Here is a 16602-nt window from a genome sequence, read left to right on the forward strand (position 1 = left end):
AACATACTTAGGAAGGTGTGGTTTAATTGAAGCCATTGTTGTAGCACTGACAATGTTTTGACAGAGCATCTGCTAAATGAAATGAATAAAAACAGGATTACATAAGTGGATTTTTTAATGATTATTTACCAAGAACAAACCCAAACGCAAATCAAACGTCTCTGCAGTAGTGTCATAAATAAGAGCGCAACAATTTTGCCCCGAGAAACCTCTTCGTAATTTGGGTTATTCCAAGATAAATGCTCAGCAGTGTCCCTATACCTTCACAGCAGAAATGTTTGTTTACTTATTTGCACTGTGCACCCTCGTGTATGACGTCATGTATACAGTGTCAGCACCGCCCCCTGGTGGCGGCTTCCTGCTCCTCCTCCTCCCCTCTCTGATCAACAACCAGCCTGGTGATATCATTTGCTGCTAAAACCTCCACACAGAAGCAAAATGGCCGATAGCAAACTAACCGATCACACAGCGTCTGACAGTCATCAAGGGGTTATGCATGTTTTGTTTACAGCTTGAGAACTACAGTCGCTCACAAAAAGGAATACTCGCCTTTTCCTCGGTTTTTTTTCTACGATTATCATTTCGGTGATGTCATTTCTTATTCAATTTAGCCTTGAACGCCTCGAAGAACTAGCTCGCTAGGCTAGCTACCTTTGCTAGCCTGCTAGCGGTGGGTCTGCAAGAATTTTTGCACAGAAGCACTTTATGTCCTATGTGATTCCCGAGGTGAGTGTTTTAACATTAACGCAGCTTTCATGTTGTATGTGCTTGTAGCTAACGTTGGATATATTGCGTTTATACAGGTAACAACATTAGTGTTTCTCAGTTGAGGTAGGTTGTTGCAACGCTGAAGAAACGTCACTGAAGTTCGTCGTTTGATTTGGCCCTGTCGACCGTTATCGTTATGAGCCAGCCTCACTTGTTTTTACTATAAAGTTACGAATAATTACCGTAAAGTGTGTAGATGGAATTATCTCTGTTCCACTATAGACGAACCATTACCGTAAAGAAGGTACATTACATCAGAATCGAGTTTATTGCCAGGTAAAATTGTTTTTTAGCACAGTACTTGAGTAAATCTACTTAGTTACTTTACACCACTGCGAATAATTACCGTAAAGTAGGTACACTAAAGGATCTCGGTTTTACGATAGACGAATAAATACCGTAAAGTATGTATATTAAATGCTCTGTTCAACTATATACCCGTAGTGTAAAGTAACTAAGTACATTTACTCAAGTACAGTAAGTAACGTTTGATTTGCGTGTTCTTTATTTGGGTATTCAAATGTTTGCTACTTCTACGGCAATACAATTCAGAGGTAAATGGTGTACCTTTATTCCACTACATTTATATAATATCTATCAGATTTGGATTAATGGTGTGAAATATAATCAGCCCTTATAATCAGACTGTAGTTCACCTGGAGTAAATTCAGCAGCTACCCTGCAGTATACAAAGCCATTAGAACTAGCTGCACCTTTACCAGCTTTGAGAAAACTTTAATGATCAATCATTATAAAACATATCAGAGATATTATTCTGAAATGGACCAATCAAACAACAAGTACTTTGACATGCTAATACTTTTGTACTTTTACTTAATTAAGATTTTGAATGCTACAGAGTATTCCTAGAGTTTGTTACTTTTACTTTTACTTAAGTACACAATCTGAGTACTTCATCCACCTCTGGCATACAGTGAATGAGATTATCTCTTGTTTGACTATAGTGGGGCATATCATTCATTTATACGGCGTGTTTGTTGTTTGTAGTCAACTGCGTAGAGGTTTTTAGTCCCACGGAGGCACCTTGCTCTGGGGCAGAATACCTCCTCCAGCCCCCGGCTCTCAGGTCACTGCACACGGCTCTTCAGCTGCTTTGAAGTCGGTTAGCATTAGCTCGCTGCTAACGCGAGTGAAGCTCTGTTAGTGTTAGCTGCTCCTTACTGGCCTGTTATATACATAATATTCTCACTGTTTGCTCCCAATATAGTCTGCCTCTGTAAGGAATACATAAACTGCATAATAAAGGTCATGCCAGGTGTGCATTTGTACAGGTGAAGGGTTAGAGCCATACGTTGCCCAGTTAGCTTACATTAGCGCTGAGTGACATGATGCTAATTATGTGCAGTTTAGCTAACACAAACACAGGGCCCAGTTGCATTTACAGCTCTCAGGTACCTGATCTCTTTTGACATGTTCACCTACACATGATCTACATGAACAAACACAAATAATAGCTCCTATAGTTTGTTTTGCTTTTTACCAAATACGTGTACCTGACTTGAGTTGTGTAATCGCATGTTGTATAGGTTTACTTTTGCAACGCTAAAGTCAGCAAAAGCCTGTCTTTTATGACACTGGACAGATCCAGTCATACATACTGACAATAAAGCTAGTATTCTGTGGATCATGCTGCTATTATTGTCTATACTGTAATGCAGAAGAGCTGGTCCTTTCTAGAAATGTTGTAGAGTTTAAAGTCACTTGTTTGTTTGCCTGCTGCCTGCGTTGTGTGTTGGTTGGAATTGCAATCGTTTGCTGGTTAATGAATTATGTAGTGAGAAGCTAGGCTACCAAGGACTGTTGTCAAGCTGGCCACCCCTGGTTAACATTACGAGCATTTACAAATTTGACCATGTGGGAAATTACTTAGCTGTTATCTGATGAAATGCTTATTCATTTTGAGTGAAAGTGTATACATGTGTGGATGTGCCTCTGTGAGAAAAGTCGTGCTTTCGTGAGCTCAACTTTACTATCGGTGTGCCTCTGTGTGTGTGTAATATAAATAATTGAACGTGTACATTGCTCTTCACAGACAGGAGAATCAGGAAAGGGAACAGTAGTTCATGGAAGACAAGAAAAAGAAGAAAGAAGATAAAAAGAAAAGGGAAACCTCTCAGAAGGTAAACAAGTTCACAGAACATTTCCAGCTGACTTTTCCTGTTTTTGCACGGGATAATCTGGCTTACATATCTTTACCAAGAACGGTGTTTGTTGAATTGGAATATTTTATTAGGTTTTATGGCCTATCATCTTCAGAAGGATTATGTCATGCTTATAAATTGTAAAAGGAGCATTCAATGCCATGTTGTTAATGTTTGTACATGTCCTGGTCTAGTACTAAGACTAAAGCTTCGCAAGAAAACATTTATTTGCCCCCAACAAATTCTGTTCTGCCTTTTATCTGACTCACTTATTCGTTGTCTTTTAGGTGCCAGAACAGAAAATCAAAGGTATGTTTATTTTAGTTTTGTCATCATTACATTTATCATGTTTTTATCACTCACTATTCCACTGGACCATGTCAGTGGCAGTCTTCTATATGTTGTTGTAAAATATGCTTTAATAAGTAGTTTCCTGTTTGTATAACAACTGTGATGGTCATGAGTATTAATGTGTAGGATTATGCACAAATACCTACAGTTTTAGACACCTTTTCTTAAACTTTCAGCTATACAGTATCTTAACTTGTGTGCATTTTAGATGCATCTTTCATCTTCCTCTTTATCATGTTTAAGTCATTATTTAATATATTTTATTTCCTGTTTATTTCAGTGCCAGAATCAGCCAAGCCCTCCTGTTCCCAGCCGCTAGCCACCCCAGGCTCAGTGTCCCCCAGCCCTGGCCCTGTCGCCCCCTTGTCCCCTAGTCCTGGTGCAGCCGGGGTTTCTGCACAAGTTCCTCCTGGTGGCGGGAACAATGCAAAGCAGCGGACTGCTGTGGCCAACGGACAGCCCACCTCCTCCCCCTCTGGAAGCCAGACCTCCCAACAGCAGCGATACATGTCCAGAGAGGTTCCGCCGAGATTTCGCTGCCAGCAGGACCATAAAGTGCTACTGAAGAGGGGCCAGCCACCGCTGTCCTCCATGCTACTGGGGGGAGGCGGAGGGGACGGGGGTGTTGGAGGAGGCAGTGGCTGGGCAGGCGCCCCATCTCTTTCCTCCCAGGGAGCAGATGCAAACACAGCTGGAGGCGCAGGTGGGTTAATGTCTCGGAGAAAAATATATGATACGAAGTCCACTAGATAGGTAGATAGATAGATAGATTAAAAGACTAGAAATAAACAATTCAAAATGTAAACATCTCAATAGAAATAATATAGCATTAAAGAAGTACAACATATACACAAAATATAAAGTAGGATATTATATATACAGCAATTATACATTTTTAGAAAGGACAATAGGTGTTTTACAGTTTATCAAACAGAAATAGAAAATGTGCACAGCGCTCCACTCTGCACAACTTTTTGAGTTTGTATTTATATTTTCTGTAAATATTTCTAAAATCATGTTTTGCTTTTTTCTTGATCTTTTATACTTAATTTATCCTACTGTGCCTATGTATGCACTCTTTACACCAAAGCAAATTCTTTGTACGTGCAAACCTGTCTTTACAATAATGATCTATCCCTTTTTTAAAGAGATAGATTTAAAAGGGGAAGATAGAGGGGATGTCATGTGTAGAAGGACCCTAGGCTGGATATGAACCGGGGTCTGCTGCAGCAGGGACTTATGCTTTAATGTGCATTCACTGTACTGACTAATAACTTGTAGTAATAGGAGAACCTTTGCTTCCATTCTGGTGCTGAAAAAGCTTTAATTGTTAATAATACAAACGGTCTTAACTTTGTCCCCATAGATTCCAACCTGGGTTCATCCTCCGCTTCACCCCCCAACTCATCCTCATCATGCGTCGCTGCTCTGTCGTCTTCTTCTTCTTCTACTACTACTACTTCAACTTATGCAAATTCCACTTGGGGGGCGGGCTCTGGCAGCCAGTCCTCTTCTCAGGGCTGCGGGAAGGTAATTGTGGACGGGACGGACCTGGGGGATTGGCCTAGCATCCTAGGAGGGGCCAAATCAAGTTCTGACGGGGCCGGAGGAGGAGGAGGAGGAGGAGGGGGTATGCAGGAGCAAGACTGCCCTGGAAACAACAACAACAGTAGTGCCTCATGGAGTGAGAGAAACATCCAGCAGAAGGGAGGAGCAGCAGCAGCAGCAGCAGGAGGAGGAGGAGGAGGAGCAGGGAACATGGACAATCCTTCCTCTCATCGTTCTTCTCCTCTTTCCCCCTCTTCCTCGCTTAATGAATGTGTTCAGTCGAGTGGCGGTGCGTGGGGCTCTTCCTCCTCCTCTCAGGCGGAGACAGGGCTCGGGTCGGCAGCGTTTTACAATTCCAAAGTCTCCCATCTTCTTCCCGGGCCTCCGGAGAGCCCCGCAGGTGGCAGCAGCGGCGTCCCTGGTGCCAATTTCAACCCCAACGTGAACCCCTCCGCCTGGCCCACCCTGGCGACGGGTGCTACGTCCACATCAGCTGGCGACGGACTTCCACTACCCTCGTCCATCACTCCGGCTTCCTCGCTCTCTGCCAGCGCCGCCCTCAGCACCACTCTCTCTCTCTCATCTGTGAATCAACCGGGCGTCCATCAGCAGGCGGCTGCAGGTGGAGCTCAGCAGCACTTAGGAAACCTCGGGCCGGAGTCGGGTTCAGGCGGGGGGGCAAGAGGACCAAATCAAGAAGGCGGCGACGAGCGGGACTGCGGAGGTGCAGAAGGCGAAGGGAGTGTCGACTCCTCGTCTTCCTCTTCCGCCGCCTCTTCTTCTTGGAGATCCATGCCTCCGGTGTCCTCGGACCTAAGTGGAGGTGGGAGCTCGCAGGCAGATGGGTGGGGGGGTGGTGGAGGAGGAGGTGGAGGAGGAAGTGGAGCTCAGGGGCAGGATGGGAGTGTGTGGGGCTTTGGAAGCCAGGGTGACAAGGGAGGGTGGGGCAGGGGAAATGATGGTAGCTCAAATACCACAGCGGTATCTCAGGGAGCGTGGGAGGGAGGCGGTTCAGAAGTGGAGTGGGGGGGCACGGCGGGAGGTGTAAGTTCGAGCAACTTAGCAATAGGAAGAGGAGGAGGAGGAGACGGGAGCAGCAACAGCAGCAGCAGTGGAGGCAGTGGCGGCGCTCTGAAGGACTCCACCTCACCAAAGTTTGCAACTATGACAAAAGCTTGGGACAATCAGAAAGGGATGGAAAGCGGGGAGGTGGAGTGGGGTGGAGGGGGAGGGGGAGGACAGGTCGGAGGCCCGGCAGGTGGAGCGCCTTCATCCTCTAGCGGAGGAGTGTCGACAGCCGGGAGTGGCGGAGGAGGGAGCGACAGCGGACACAAACAAGAGCAAGCCTCGTCCGAACCCCCGTCCTCCGAGAAGACCTCCACTGCTGACGTGGCCTTACTCAGCATGCTCAGCCGATCCGACCTGGACCCCAGGATCCTGTCCAACACCGGGTGGGGGCAGACCCAGATCCGACAGAATGTGGCCTGGGACCTGGACCCTGTCACGGGAGTCAGGAGCAGAAGCGAAAGAAGCTCTTCATCTTCCTCCGCTTTCTCCTCGTCCGCCATGAACACCCCCGCCAGTCGCAGCTACCCGTCTAACTCGAGTTCAACCACCAATGATCCCTCCAGCTCCGGAGCGAGGGACGGCTGGGAGGGGGGGGCATCACAGTCCACCTCCGGTCCTCACATGGCTGGTAGCGCTGCGAGGAAGCCTGGAACGCCAGAAGAAGCTGGAGGATGGGGGGATCCCCCACCTGAGAGCCAGGGCAAAGGGTGGGGGACTGAAGAGAAGAAGTGGGGGGATCACAGAGGAGGGGATCGAGGAGGGGATCGAGGAGGTGATCGGGGAGGAGGAGGGAACTGGAGAGACTACGGCGAACAGGGTAGTGGGTGGACAGACTGTCCAGAGGATAAAGGGACAATGGGATGGAAGGGGGGTGGAAGAGGAGAGGCCGGTGGTTGGGGGGGAGACAGGGGACAGAGGGACTCAATGCCTGGAGGAGATGGACGCAGCAGAGGAGGAAGCAACTCTGAGGAGAAGGGATCTTCCTGGGGTCATTCGGATGATTCTCAGGGGGGAGGATGGGGTGGAGGGGGAGATGTGGGTGGAGGCAAACCTCACCAGGACTGGGGGAGTTCCAAGCCCCACCCAGCAGCAGCAGCAGCACCGATACCAAACAGCCAAGCGGCTCCAATGAAAGCCCCAAATCAACAGCAACACCAATCACAGGGGCCCCCCCCAGGAGGCCCCGGGCAGGGAGGGTGGAACAGCCGCTCCAATGCCGGGGGTGGAGCTCCACCTCCCAAGAATCAGAACCAAAGTTCAGGCTGGACATCTGGCCCGATACCTGAAATCCCCGGAGGTGGGGGGGGGGACTCCCTGGAGCCCAGCGGCTGGGAAGAGCCCTCCCCTCAGTCCATCAGCCGCAAGATGGAGATCGACGACGGCACGTCAGCCTGGGGGGACCCGACCCGCTACAAAAGCAAGAATGTGAATCTGTGGGACAAAAAGAATGCTACGCCCGGTCAGCAGGCCCCCCCGCCATCCATCCAGCAACCACCCAGGAGGCAGCAGGGGATGCAGCACGGCCGGGACGGTAACCCTGGCAACACTGCAGCAGGTGAGAGCATGTCCCACAACCAGAGTCTCATCAGAATCACACATTTATATTTACAGTACCACTTTACAATAAGACTGCCGTTATAAAGGATTCATAGAGGGTTTATAACGAGGTTATTAATGAGGTTGTAAACACTTTATTAACCATTAAGAACCATTTATAAACCAGTTCAACATAGTTTCATACATCAACACAGGCTCACTATAGGCTCACTATTTGGCAAGATGACTAAGCCTTATATTGGCTACCTAGCTTACTCCGTCTTCATCAGCCAGCATCCTTGGTATCTGTTGTTCTCTGAGTTGATTCCCCCATCCATCTTGATGTTTTTTTGGCATCTCTTAAGCTAAGTAGCCAATATAAGCTTTAGCAGAACAGATTAATGTGGGCTCACTATTTGGCAAGCAGCCAGTGACAGATCTTGTCATATAAAAGCTTTTCACAACCTAATTATCAAATGAATCACAAACTATTCGTAATCCCTTTATAGTCTTTTTGTTAAGTGGTACCAAATGTTCTCCTTTATAAAGGTGTCTGTAAACCTTACAAACATAGCACTGGTGGTCTAAAGCAGCATGATAACGACACTAAACAGAGGACTGTATGGCTGATGGATGGAAGATTGCCCTCTGTGACCTCAGCTCGTTTACTCCTGTTCCTAATGTGTCTCGTATTTCACCAATCTCCAGGTCCAGGCATGTGGGGGGGAGGAGGTGCACAGTCAGGGGATAACGGTACGAACACCTGGGGTCAGTCGTCGGAGGCAGCGCCAGGTTGGGGGGATCAGGATGAACCCAGCAAACCTTCTGGCTGGGGGAACCCTTCGGCCAACCCTGGTAAACCTGGTAAGAAGTGAAGAAAAAAAAGTTACAATATATCAGCCTACAGGTGTCTTTGAGACACGATGCTCAAAGTAAACAAGGTTCTCTTGATGAATGATGGCTTCAGCATTTTAAAACCACACTCGGGAAGGACTGACGACATTGTTCCAATCATTTGATGTGTTTCTTTCTGCAGGCAACAAGTCGATGGAGAGCTGGGGAGGGAAGGGAGAGAGCTCTGTGGCGGCCTCCCGTCACCCCAGCTGGGACGAAGAGGACGATGGAGGTGGAGGACCGTGGAACAGCGGCGGCTCCCAGGGAAACAACTCCTCCTACAACTCCGGAGGCTGGGGGCAGAGTCATGGAGGAAAGAGGGGCAACATGAAGGTAGGGGGAGAGGAGACTCTAGGAAAAAACAAGGCCTCATGATCTTCAGATTTAGATTAGATGAGATTAGATATACTTCATTCATCCCACGTTGGGAAAGTGTTTTGAAAGTAAACAGGTATCACAGACTGAGAGTAACGTGTGCATTTCTTCCCTACAGAGTGGAGGAGGGGGGGACAGCTGGATGAACCCAGTGTCACGCCAGTTTTCTAACATGGGTCTCATGGTAAGATTCACAAAAAAGTAATGATGAATAATGGCACTTTCAACCCTGCGGCAAATCAAACAGCATACAGTTTAATCAGCCAGCGAATCAGAGCAGACTGCCCTTCTTTCAGAGGGAATTAAAAGAAAACTGGAGCTAAAATCGACTATCAAAAAGAGGGGGACTAAAGAAGTAAATGCAAATACACATATAGTATTATAAACCCAAAATACAATTAATAACCTGTATATGAGCAGAATATTTACCCATCACTCATCAATTGTAATCTGTAATTTCACCTCCTGGTCTCCGTTTCGGTCCCATGCACCAGTTTGTTTACCACGCTGTTGTTTTCCCAGGGCGATGACCCCAGTCTGGACAAGAAGATGGAAGGAGACAAGAGAGGAATGCCTGATTACAACGGAGAGATGCGGAGGGGAGGGAGAGGTGGAGGAGGGGGCTACCGCATGCCTAGTTCCAAAGACATGGGTCCTGTTGACATGGGGCCCTATGGTGAAAAGGTAAGTGTGGGAGCTGGATGACTCAAGTGAACACATGCAACAACACAAACTAACTTTGTGTGTGTTTTCCATCGCTCCCCAGATGGGCGGCCACGGGGTGTACGTCGGCAGCAGCGGGGGGATGCCTCCACCTCGAGGGATGCACCAGCCTGGCATGCATCCCATGAACCCCTCCCAGGGTATACGTGCTCAAGTGCCTCATCAGTTCCTGTCTGCTCAGGTTGGTGGTGATGGATGATGCATTGAGAGAGAGAGGATGCATATTTATTTCTTACCTTGAGCGGTTTTTAAAACACCATTAACAAATTCTGTATATGAGAATAAGAAATCAGGACATTATTTAACAGCCAATGGTCTTCAAAAAGGCTAAAGAAATCCACTGATGTTAATACTGCCGGATCGCATTGTTATTTATTGTCTGGGTATAAAAAGACACAGCTGCTATTAAGACGGAGTTTAAACATCCCCAAATAATTAGCTTTTTATTATTTCCTGTGTACTCTGTGGGAGGAAACCAGTGCTTTAATACACAAGCCAATAGTCTGCAAAAAAAATACAATAAACCATAAATAGATTGTCCCCGTTTCCCATAAACCCTCCCCCAAGTGTCGGTACATTAAGAACTTCCTGTGACGCGCAGGTGCCGGGCCCCATGCTGAAGCAGATGCCCTCTCCCGGTGGCAGCGTGGGCGGAGTGGTTGGAGGAGTGGGAGGTGTCGGCGGGGTCGGAGGCGTGGGAAGTGTCGGAGGGGTCGGCGGTGTTGGCGGAGGAGTGTTCCCTCCTCAGATCTCCCCGCAGCAGCTAGCAATGCTCGGCAACATTTACCCCCACATGCAGCAGTTCCATCTGGTACGTGACACATTCTGAGATTGCTAAGAGATGTAATGATTCGTCACACTCGAAACCCACCCTCCAATGACTCTGGGTGTGTGTGTGTGTGGGTGTGTGTGTGTGTGTGTGTGAGCTCCTCTTTGTTTACCTTTGTTTTACCTCCACCCCTCAACATGTCTGCCCTCAGGCTTGTCAGCTCCTGCTCCAGCAGCAGCAGCAACAGCAGCAGCAGCAGCAGCTCCTGCAGAACCAGAGGAAGTTCCCCCAGCCTCAGCCTCTCCGGCAGCAGCCTGACCCCCAGCAGGTCAGCACCCAAGTGTCACACACTGTCACTTTCTCTGCCTTCAATCTGCCTATTTAGGTTGCAGATTTTCTAAACACACATTTTTCTTGATCCTCAGCTGGCCAGGATCATGGCTATTCTGCAGCAGCAGAGACAGCATCAGCAGGGTGGAGTCGGAGGAGCAGCTCCAGGAGGGAGCTCCAAACTGTCCCCCTCTCACCTGGGGGGAGGCCTATCCAAACAGCCCATGGTAGACTCCCTTCCTCACCCTGGAATGGGAGGCGCCTTATCAGATCTTCATGCCAAAACACAAGGGATGTATTCTGGTGAGTCAGAAGGGCCGGTGTTAAAGGAAGAGATGGCTCACTGTGAGAGAAAGACTCAACAAACATCATGCATGTTCCTACAGCTCATTTAAATCCACTTTAAATGGTCCCTAGTCCTTAATCCTCGCTGCAATCCCAGGGATTTTCAACAACAAATGGGGAAAATACACAATACATTACAATAGTGTGCTCATAAATGTGTGTTTCCACTCTTCAGGGCTCGTCCCTGGTGGAGGCCTGGAGCTGGGTCCCATGATGGGAGGGATGAAGGACACAGGAGGACAGCAGTCCCGCTTCAAATGGATGATGGAGGGACACTCCCCGGCTCCATCCCCCCCTGACGCAGCTCTTCACAAGAATGGTACGTTAACACCAGGCGGTCCAACCTTTCCAGAGTAACATTGCAATTAAAACACTTTATTATCAGAAGTGATTCTCTCATTTAATGGTTCAAAGAGTACCTTTTTAAAATTAATATTTCCACGTATTTAATCCTCTTGTATAATAATTGTAAGTACTGCTTTCAGGAAAGTGAAAATACCTGAAATTCAGTACTCTATATCAACAAAAGTGAGATTATTTACATTGATTTAAATATTATTCTTGGCATAAGTAGATTTTATTTTATGTTTTGTTATGCAATATAAGCTGCTTAAAGGTAAACAGTTATTAATTCCCTCTAATATTTTTGCAAGTCATACAAAAAGCTAAATTCTACATTTACCTTTGAACATAGCTTGACAATCCAAGTTTGAATTGTTGTTTTTTGACTAAATAGACCTTGAAAGCACCATAATGTATCTCCGGTCTGTTGATGTTAAGCTGTGGGACGGCTCTGAAGTGATTCTCCTCAGTTCCCCGGTGTTAAGGTTGTGAATCGATCCTTATTCCTGTCTTGTGTTCTGCGCCCAAGGTCCTTTACCCAGTGGTATGAAGGTGAGAGGAGGATCCCCGTACTCCCAGTATGAGATGCTGGGCAGCGATGGAATGGGGATTCCCCCTCAAGGTTCTGCAGACAACTGGCACCGGACCCCCGGGAGTAAAATGGGCAACAAACCTGCCACATCCAGCTGGCCTCCAGGTGAATATGGAGGAGGATTATAGAAGGAATACACCTCTGTCATCTACTGGAACGTGAGGTGTCATAATTAAGCACAAGTTTATTTACACACCGAGCAGGTAAGTGAGATCGGATCACACACGGTCACTTGAGACGCACATGGAGCCGCGTTCAGATGCCAGCTGTGATCTGACACACTCGGTTGTCCACCAGTGATCTGATTACCTAAGACGCATGTTGCTGCCAGGTCTGAACAGAGCCAACACTGTTTCTGTTGTCAGAGTTCCAGCCCGGTGTGCCCTGGAAAGGAATCCAGAGCAGTGGAGACCCGGAGTCTGACCCCTACATGACCCCCGGGAGTGTCCTGGGCTCCCCGGGACCCCCGAGTCTCAACGACTCTGACCACCAGTTACTGCGAGACAACATAGGTATGTCTCCGAGTGTGCCAGACCTGTGGTTTTAGTTGAAAGCATGCTCCAGTGACACAAGCTCTATCTGCAGTCCAGCCTTTTTCACAGGAGGTTTAACTTTCCCTTTAATGTTCTGCAGGGCCAAACCCCTCCCTCAACACCTCGCTGCCTTCACCTGGTGCCTGGCCCTACAGTGCCTCAGACAGCCCCCTCAGCAATGCACACAGCACAGGTATGTATGAGGCATCTTGACTCTCCCTCATCCTGTAATATGCTCGTTTCTGTTGCTCTGTACTTTCCTGATGTGAAAGCACTACGCCCTCCCCTCTCACATTTCTGTGGTCAGCTTGTCCAAACTCATCCACCCCCTCCTCTCTCTTTCTCCCACTTCCCCATTTCCTGTTCAGGAAAGTACTCGGAGTACAAGCCCAGCTGGCCCCCGGAGCCCATCGGACAAAACAAGATGTGGAAGACCAATCGCAACAGCTCACAGCTGCCACGCCCCCCTCCTGGCTTATCCAGTCAGAAGCAGGCCTCGCCCTCCCCGTGGGCCAGCGGAGGCCCGCGGATGGCTCGGAACTGGGGAGGGGGCGGGATTAATCAAGAGTCAAGATACGGCCCAGGTATTAGTCGACTTATCTGTATATCTTGATAGAGGAAGCTCTTCTTGATAGTGATAAAATGACACATCTTTAGACTGTATCTGTACATCTAGCTTTTTGTGAATACATTTATTTGCAGCAAACTGTCAAAAACTAAAACGTCCTCACTAATTGTTCCATCCATGTCTTCTTCTGTCTCCTCCTATAGGCTCAACCTGGAGCGATGGTGTTACCCCCAGAGGAAGCTGCTGGCTGCTGCTGAGCAACCTCACCCCTCAGGTATAACGTGAGAGAGGTGGAAAGAGACAGAAATCTACTAATAAAGTCAATAATGAACTCAATTAACCACCAGTTCCTTTAGTCTGTAAAGACTCCATCGAAAGGTTCTGACTTAGCTTTGAAGATAGGTTATCTGTCATAGTGTAATAGAATACAAAGTTCAATATTTTCTTCCTAAAGGTCGTGGAGTAGAAGTATAAAGTAGCATGAAATGGAAATACTTAAAGCAAGTGTGACTTAATAGTACTTGCGTATGGTACTTGAGTACATTTAGTTTGTAACTTTGCACCTCTGCTATAAACTGAGATTAAACGGGAGTATGCTGTGCAAGCAATAAGGACTAAAAGCAGAATTGAAATAAAGCAGCTTCAGACCGATCGGTCGGGGTTTGAAATCCCCAAAACGTGAAATCGTTGAGCACATTCATCTGCCTCCCCCCCCCTTCCCCCCCCTTCAGCCTGTCTTATGCAAATGAGGGAGATGATGCGTGACCCAGCTGTAATTGGATTGTGAAGTTGGATGAGCCGTTTAATCAATTAGGGCTTACACAAATGACACTTGCATGACACTGCTCTGGGAAAAGCAATGAAATGTTTGAAGAAGTCTAGACAAAGTTTTTAATGATTTTAGTTTTTCTACCATAATCCATTTTGCTAATAGAGGGCTCATCTGCACAGCTGATGGAGCCACAGTGTGTCTCCCTGTATTACTCATTAATGCACAGTTTATTCACATAACCAGTGTTGCATAACATTCCCTGACCTTTCCCTGTCCCTATAACTGAAGTCTTGGGATATTTGTTGCACATCAGTCATTTACCCTTCCCCTCTCCTCTTGTGTAGATTGACGGCTCCACGCTGAGGACGATCTGCATGCAGCACGGCCCGCTGCTGACCTTCCACCTCGGCCTCACACAGGGCAGCGCTCTGATTCGCTACAGCAGCCGGCAGGAAGCAGCCAAGGCCCAGGGTGCACTGCACATGTAGGTTACCCTCTCTTTGGCACTTTGAGATGTCCGGCTGGTTCTGATGAACGGGTCGCGTGTGTTTAACCTCATACCTGCTGCTGTGGATCTAAACTCCCTTTTCTTGTTAATTCCCTCTCAGGTGTGTCCTGGGCAACACCACCATCCTGGCAGAGTTTGTGAGTGAGGAGGAAGTGGCTCGCTATTTTGCACATTCCCAGGCGGGAGGCGCGGAGGGGTCCGGCTCGGGAGGGTCAGTGGCAGCCGGCGGGACGAAAGGGTCTCCTGGAGCAGGCACTGCGGCGGTCAGTGGCGGAGGCAGCTCCCCTGGGAGTGAGCGGGTGGCGGGGGGCACAACTTCAGGTGGAAACGGTGGCGGAGGGGAGAGTGGAGCGGCGGCTCTGGGTGGAGGGAGATCCTCTGGCTCCGCCTGGCAGGGTCTCGACGGTACAGGAAGTTCATCAGAAGCTTCTTCAGCCCAAGGGCCCGGGCTGGGAGTTTTCTCCCAGTGGAGCAACAACGGTGCCGGCGAGGGAGGGGGAGGTGTCGGGGGAGTGGACTCTGCTAGGTCTGGGCTGTGGGGGGGCATGACTGCAGGATACCCCAGCAGCAGCAGCCTGTGGGGGGCACCGCGAATGGAGGAAAGGCACCAAATGGACAGCCCTGCCGCCTTGTTGCCTGGCGATCTGCTGGGGGGAGGGGCTGACTCAATCTGACGAGCCCCCCCCCCTCTATTTGTAGGTGTAGGTTTGGACACACTGATACAAAAATACACTGGGATACATATGTACTTACTATAGCACACACACATGGTATGCATATTAATGTAATACACCTATACACACACGTGCGTACATATACACAGTATGCATATAAATGTGCACACACACATCAAGCAGAAATGTGAGACATGCTTACACACATTCTCGTGGCCAGACTTAAGCTATTATATAAACAAATGCAGGGACTGTTAGATGTGTATACAGCCTTTTTTTCCACAGATGAAGATTTCAACTGCTTAGACTTGAAACCTGAAAAAAAGAAAGAATGAGGAGTCTCAAAGACTTGACTGGATTGCAATGTGCTTAGTAAATAGGGGACTTTTCAAAACAGATTTACATACACATGCACACACCAAATACAGACGAGCCTTCAGACAGATGGGCACTGTAAACAGCATTACCTTCATCGTATAAAAACTACTACATGATGTGAGGTTAAAGTGCATTTTGTATTCACGTCCCCTTAAAAGCGGAGACCGAATCCACATGCAAACAGCTCTGATTGAAAACAGAACTGTATCTTACTGTGTGTTTTTCTTTTGTTTGTATGTATGGTTTCAACTTTTCTTTTTTTTGAACAGTGAAAATATTGAAAATTTGTCATTGTTCTGTTTTCAAAAATGCTGACCTCCTACTGTTGTATCTCACGCACTCTTTCTCTGTTATTCTCTCTTGAACATGTTTGTTACTGTTGCAGTGATAAATGTTAAATTGCTGGCAGTTTGAGGCTACGTTGCATTTCTCCATGTGTCGTATACACACTATATGGACACGAGTATGAGTGAGACTGAGACCAAGTTTGTGGATTAAAACCACAGTTGTTGTGTGTGAATGTGAGGATAGTGTGTGTGTGTGTGTGTGTGTGTGTGTTTGCGTGTGTGTGTGTGCATGTTACTGCCTGTCATAATGTGGGCAAGGCTGCTTACTATACAGAAGGTCTATACAAAAATGTTTTTGAGTACATTCGGTAAACTGCTGACTGTGTTAAGAAATATTGGCACTAATGCTTTTTTTTTCTTCTCTCATTTGAAGTTGTTCGTTGTTTTTTTTTAGTCTTTTTTATTGTCCGACCTGCAATAATAAAAAAGAAAAATTTTAATGACACAAAGAGCTGAAGGCATATGCGTTGAGTAAATGGACATGCCAAATCTTATCAAACTGTGTGGAGGGGAAGGGGGAGGGACATGGGGGTGGGGTGGGGGGGGGGGGTGGCGGGTTGTTTACAGATGCAGAGTAAGAGTTACCGTACGTTTTCAATGTTCTGTTGTTGTGTATTCGTTTTAAATTAAGACAGGCTTTAACACTCCTGTTCAGTGTTTTCGTTAAGAGATTTTACAAAGGAAAAATTTATTTAAACAAATGAGAACAAGATTAATAAAGATGAAAGTATTGGCTTCTAATTCTGTCCTCGTGGTCCTTTTTGTGTGGGAGTATTTAGGTTTGTGGAGGGAGGTGAAACATTTTAACAATACGTTGAATATACTGACAAAGAATTGTAGAAAATTTGATTTTAAACCCCTTCAAATATGCACTACTCTCCTGTTGCATATTCAATATTGGACATTTGAAAGAGTCATCTTGGAGAAAATGGGATGGGCCTTATTTTTAAACAATTTTTAAAACCTTCTTTGTCATCTTAATCTGGAAATAATCTATATATATTTTGATAATTGATCTT

General features: G+C 47.1%; 1 protein-coding gene across 1 annotated transcript; it reads left to right on the top strand.

Moving 5' to 3' along the window:
• The first annotated feature begins 426 nt into the window (after nucleotides 1–426).
• Nucleotides 427–16324, top strand: LOC134878284 (trinucleotide repeat-containing gene 6B protein-like). Its single transcript, XM_063904222.1, has 21 exons — nucleotides 427–726; nucleotides 2822–2909; nucleotides 3218–3239; nucleotides 3562–3984; nucleotides 4648–7452; nucleotides 8142–8297; nucleotides 8470–8660; nucleotides 8821–8886; nucleotides 9225–9386; nucleotides 9469–9606; nucleotides 10027–10236; nucleotides 10406–10522; nucleotides 10620–10827; nucleotides 11045–11188; nucleotides 11741–11908; nucleotides 12169–12315; nucleotides 12437–12529; nucleotides 12705–12920; nucleotides 13108–13178; nucleotides 14021–14160; nucleotides 14285–16324. The coding sequence occupies exons 2-21, from the start codon at nucleotides 2853–2855 to the stop codon at nucleotides 14856–14858; spliced, it is 6108 nt and encodes a 2035-aa protein (XP_063760292.1). The 5' UTR covers nucleotides 427–726; nucleotides 2822–2852; the 3' UTR covers nucleotides 14859–16324.
• The last annotated feature ends 278 nt before the right edge of the window (nucleotides 16325–16602 follow it).

Source organism: Eleginops maclovinus, chromosome 16, assembly GCF_036324505.1.
Source record: "Eleginops maclovinus isolate JMC-PN-2008 ecotype Puerto Natales chromosome 16, JC_Emac_rtc_rv5, whole genome shotgun sequence".
Taxonomy (NCBI): domain Eukaryota; kingdom Metazoa; phylum Chordata; class Actinopteri; order Perciformes; family Eleginopidae; genus Eleginops; species Eleginops maclovinus.

What these genes read in the sequence shown, in the direction of transcription:
- LOC134878284 (XM_063904222.1), top strand. Translation starts at nt 2,853, where the DNA reads ATGGAAGACAAGAAAAAGAAGAAAGAAGATAAAAAGAAAAGGGAAACC. An exon ending in CGCAGCTCTTCACAAGAATG is followed by an intron (nt 11,189 to 11,740) that starts GTACGTTAACAC and finishes TCTGCGCCCAAG; the next exon opens with GTCCTTTACCCAGTGGTATG. An exon ending in CACATCCAGCTGGCCTCCAG is followed by an intron (nt 11,909 to 12,168) that starts GTGAATATGGAG and finishes TTCTGTTGTCAG; the next exon opens with AGTTCCAGCCCGGTGTGCCC.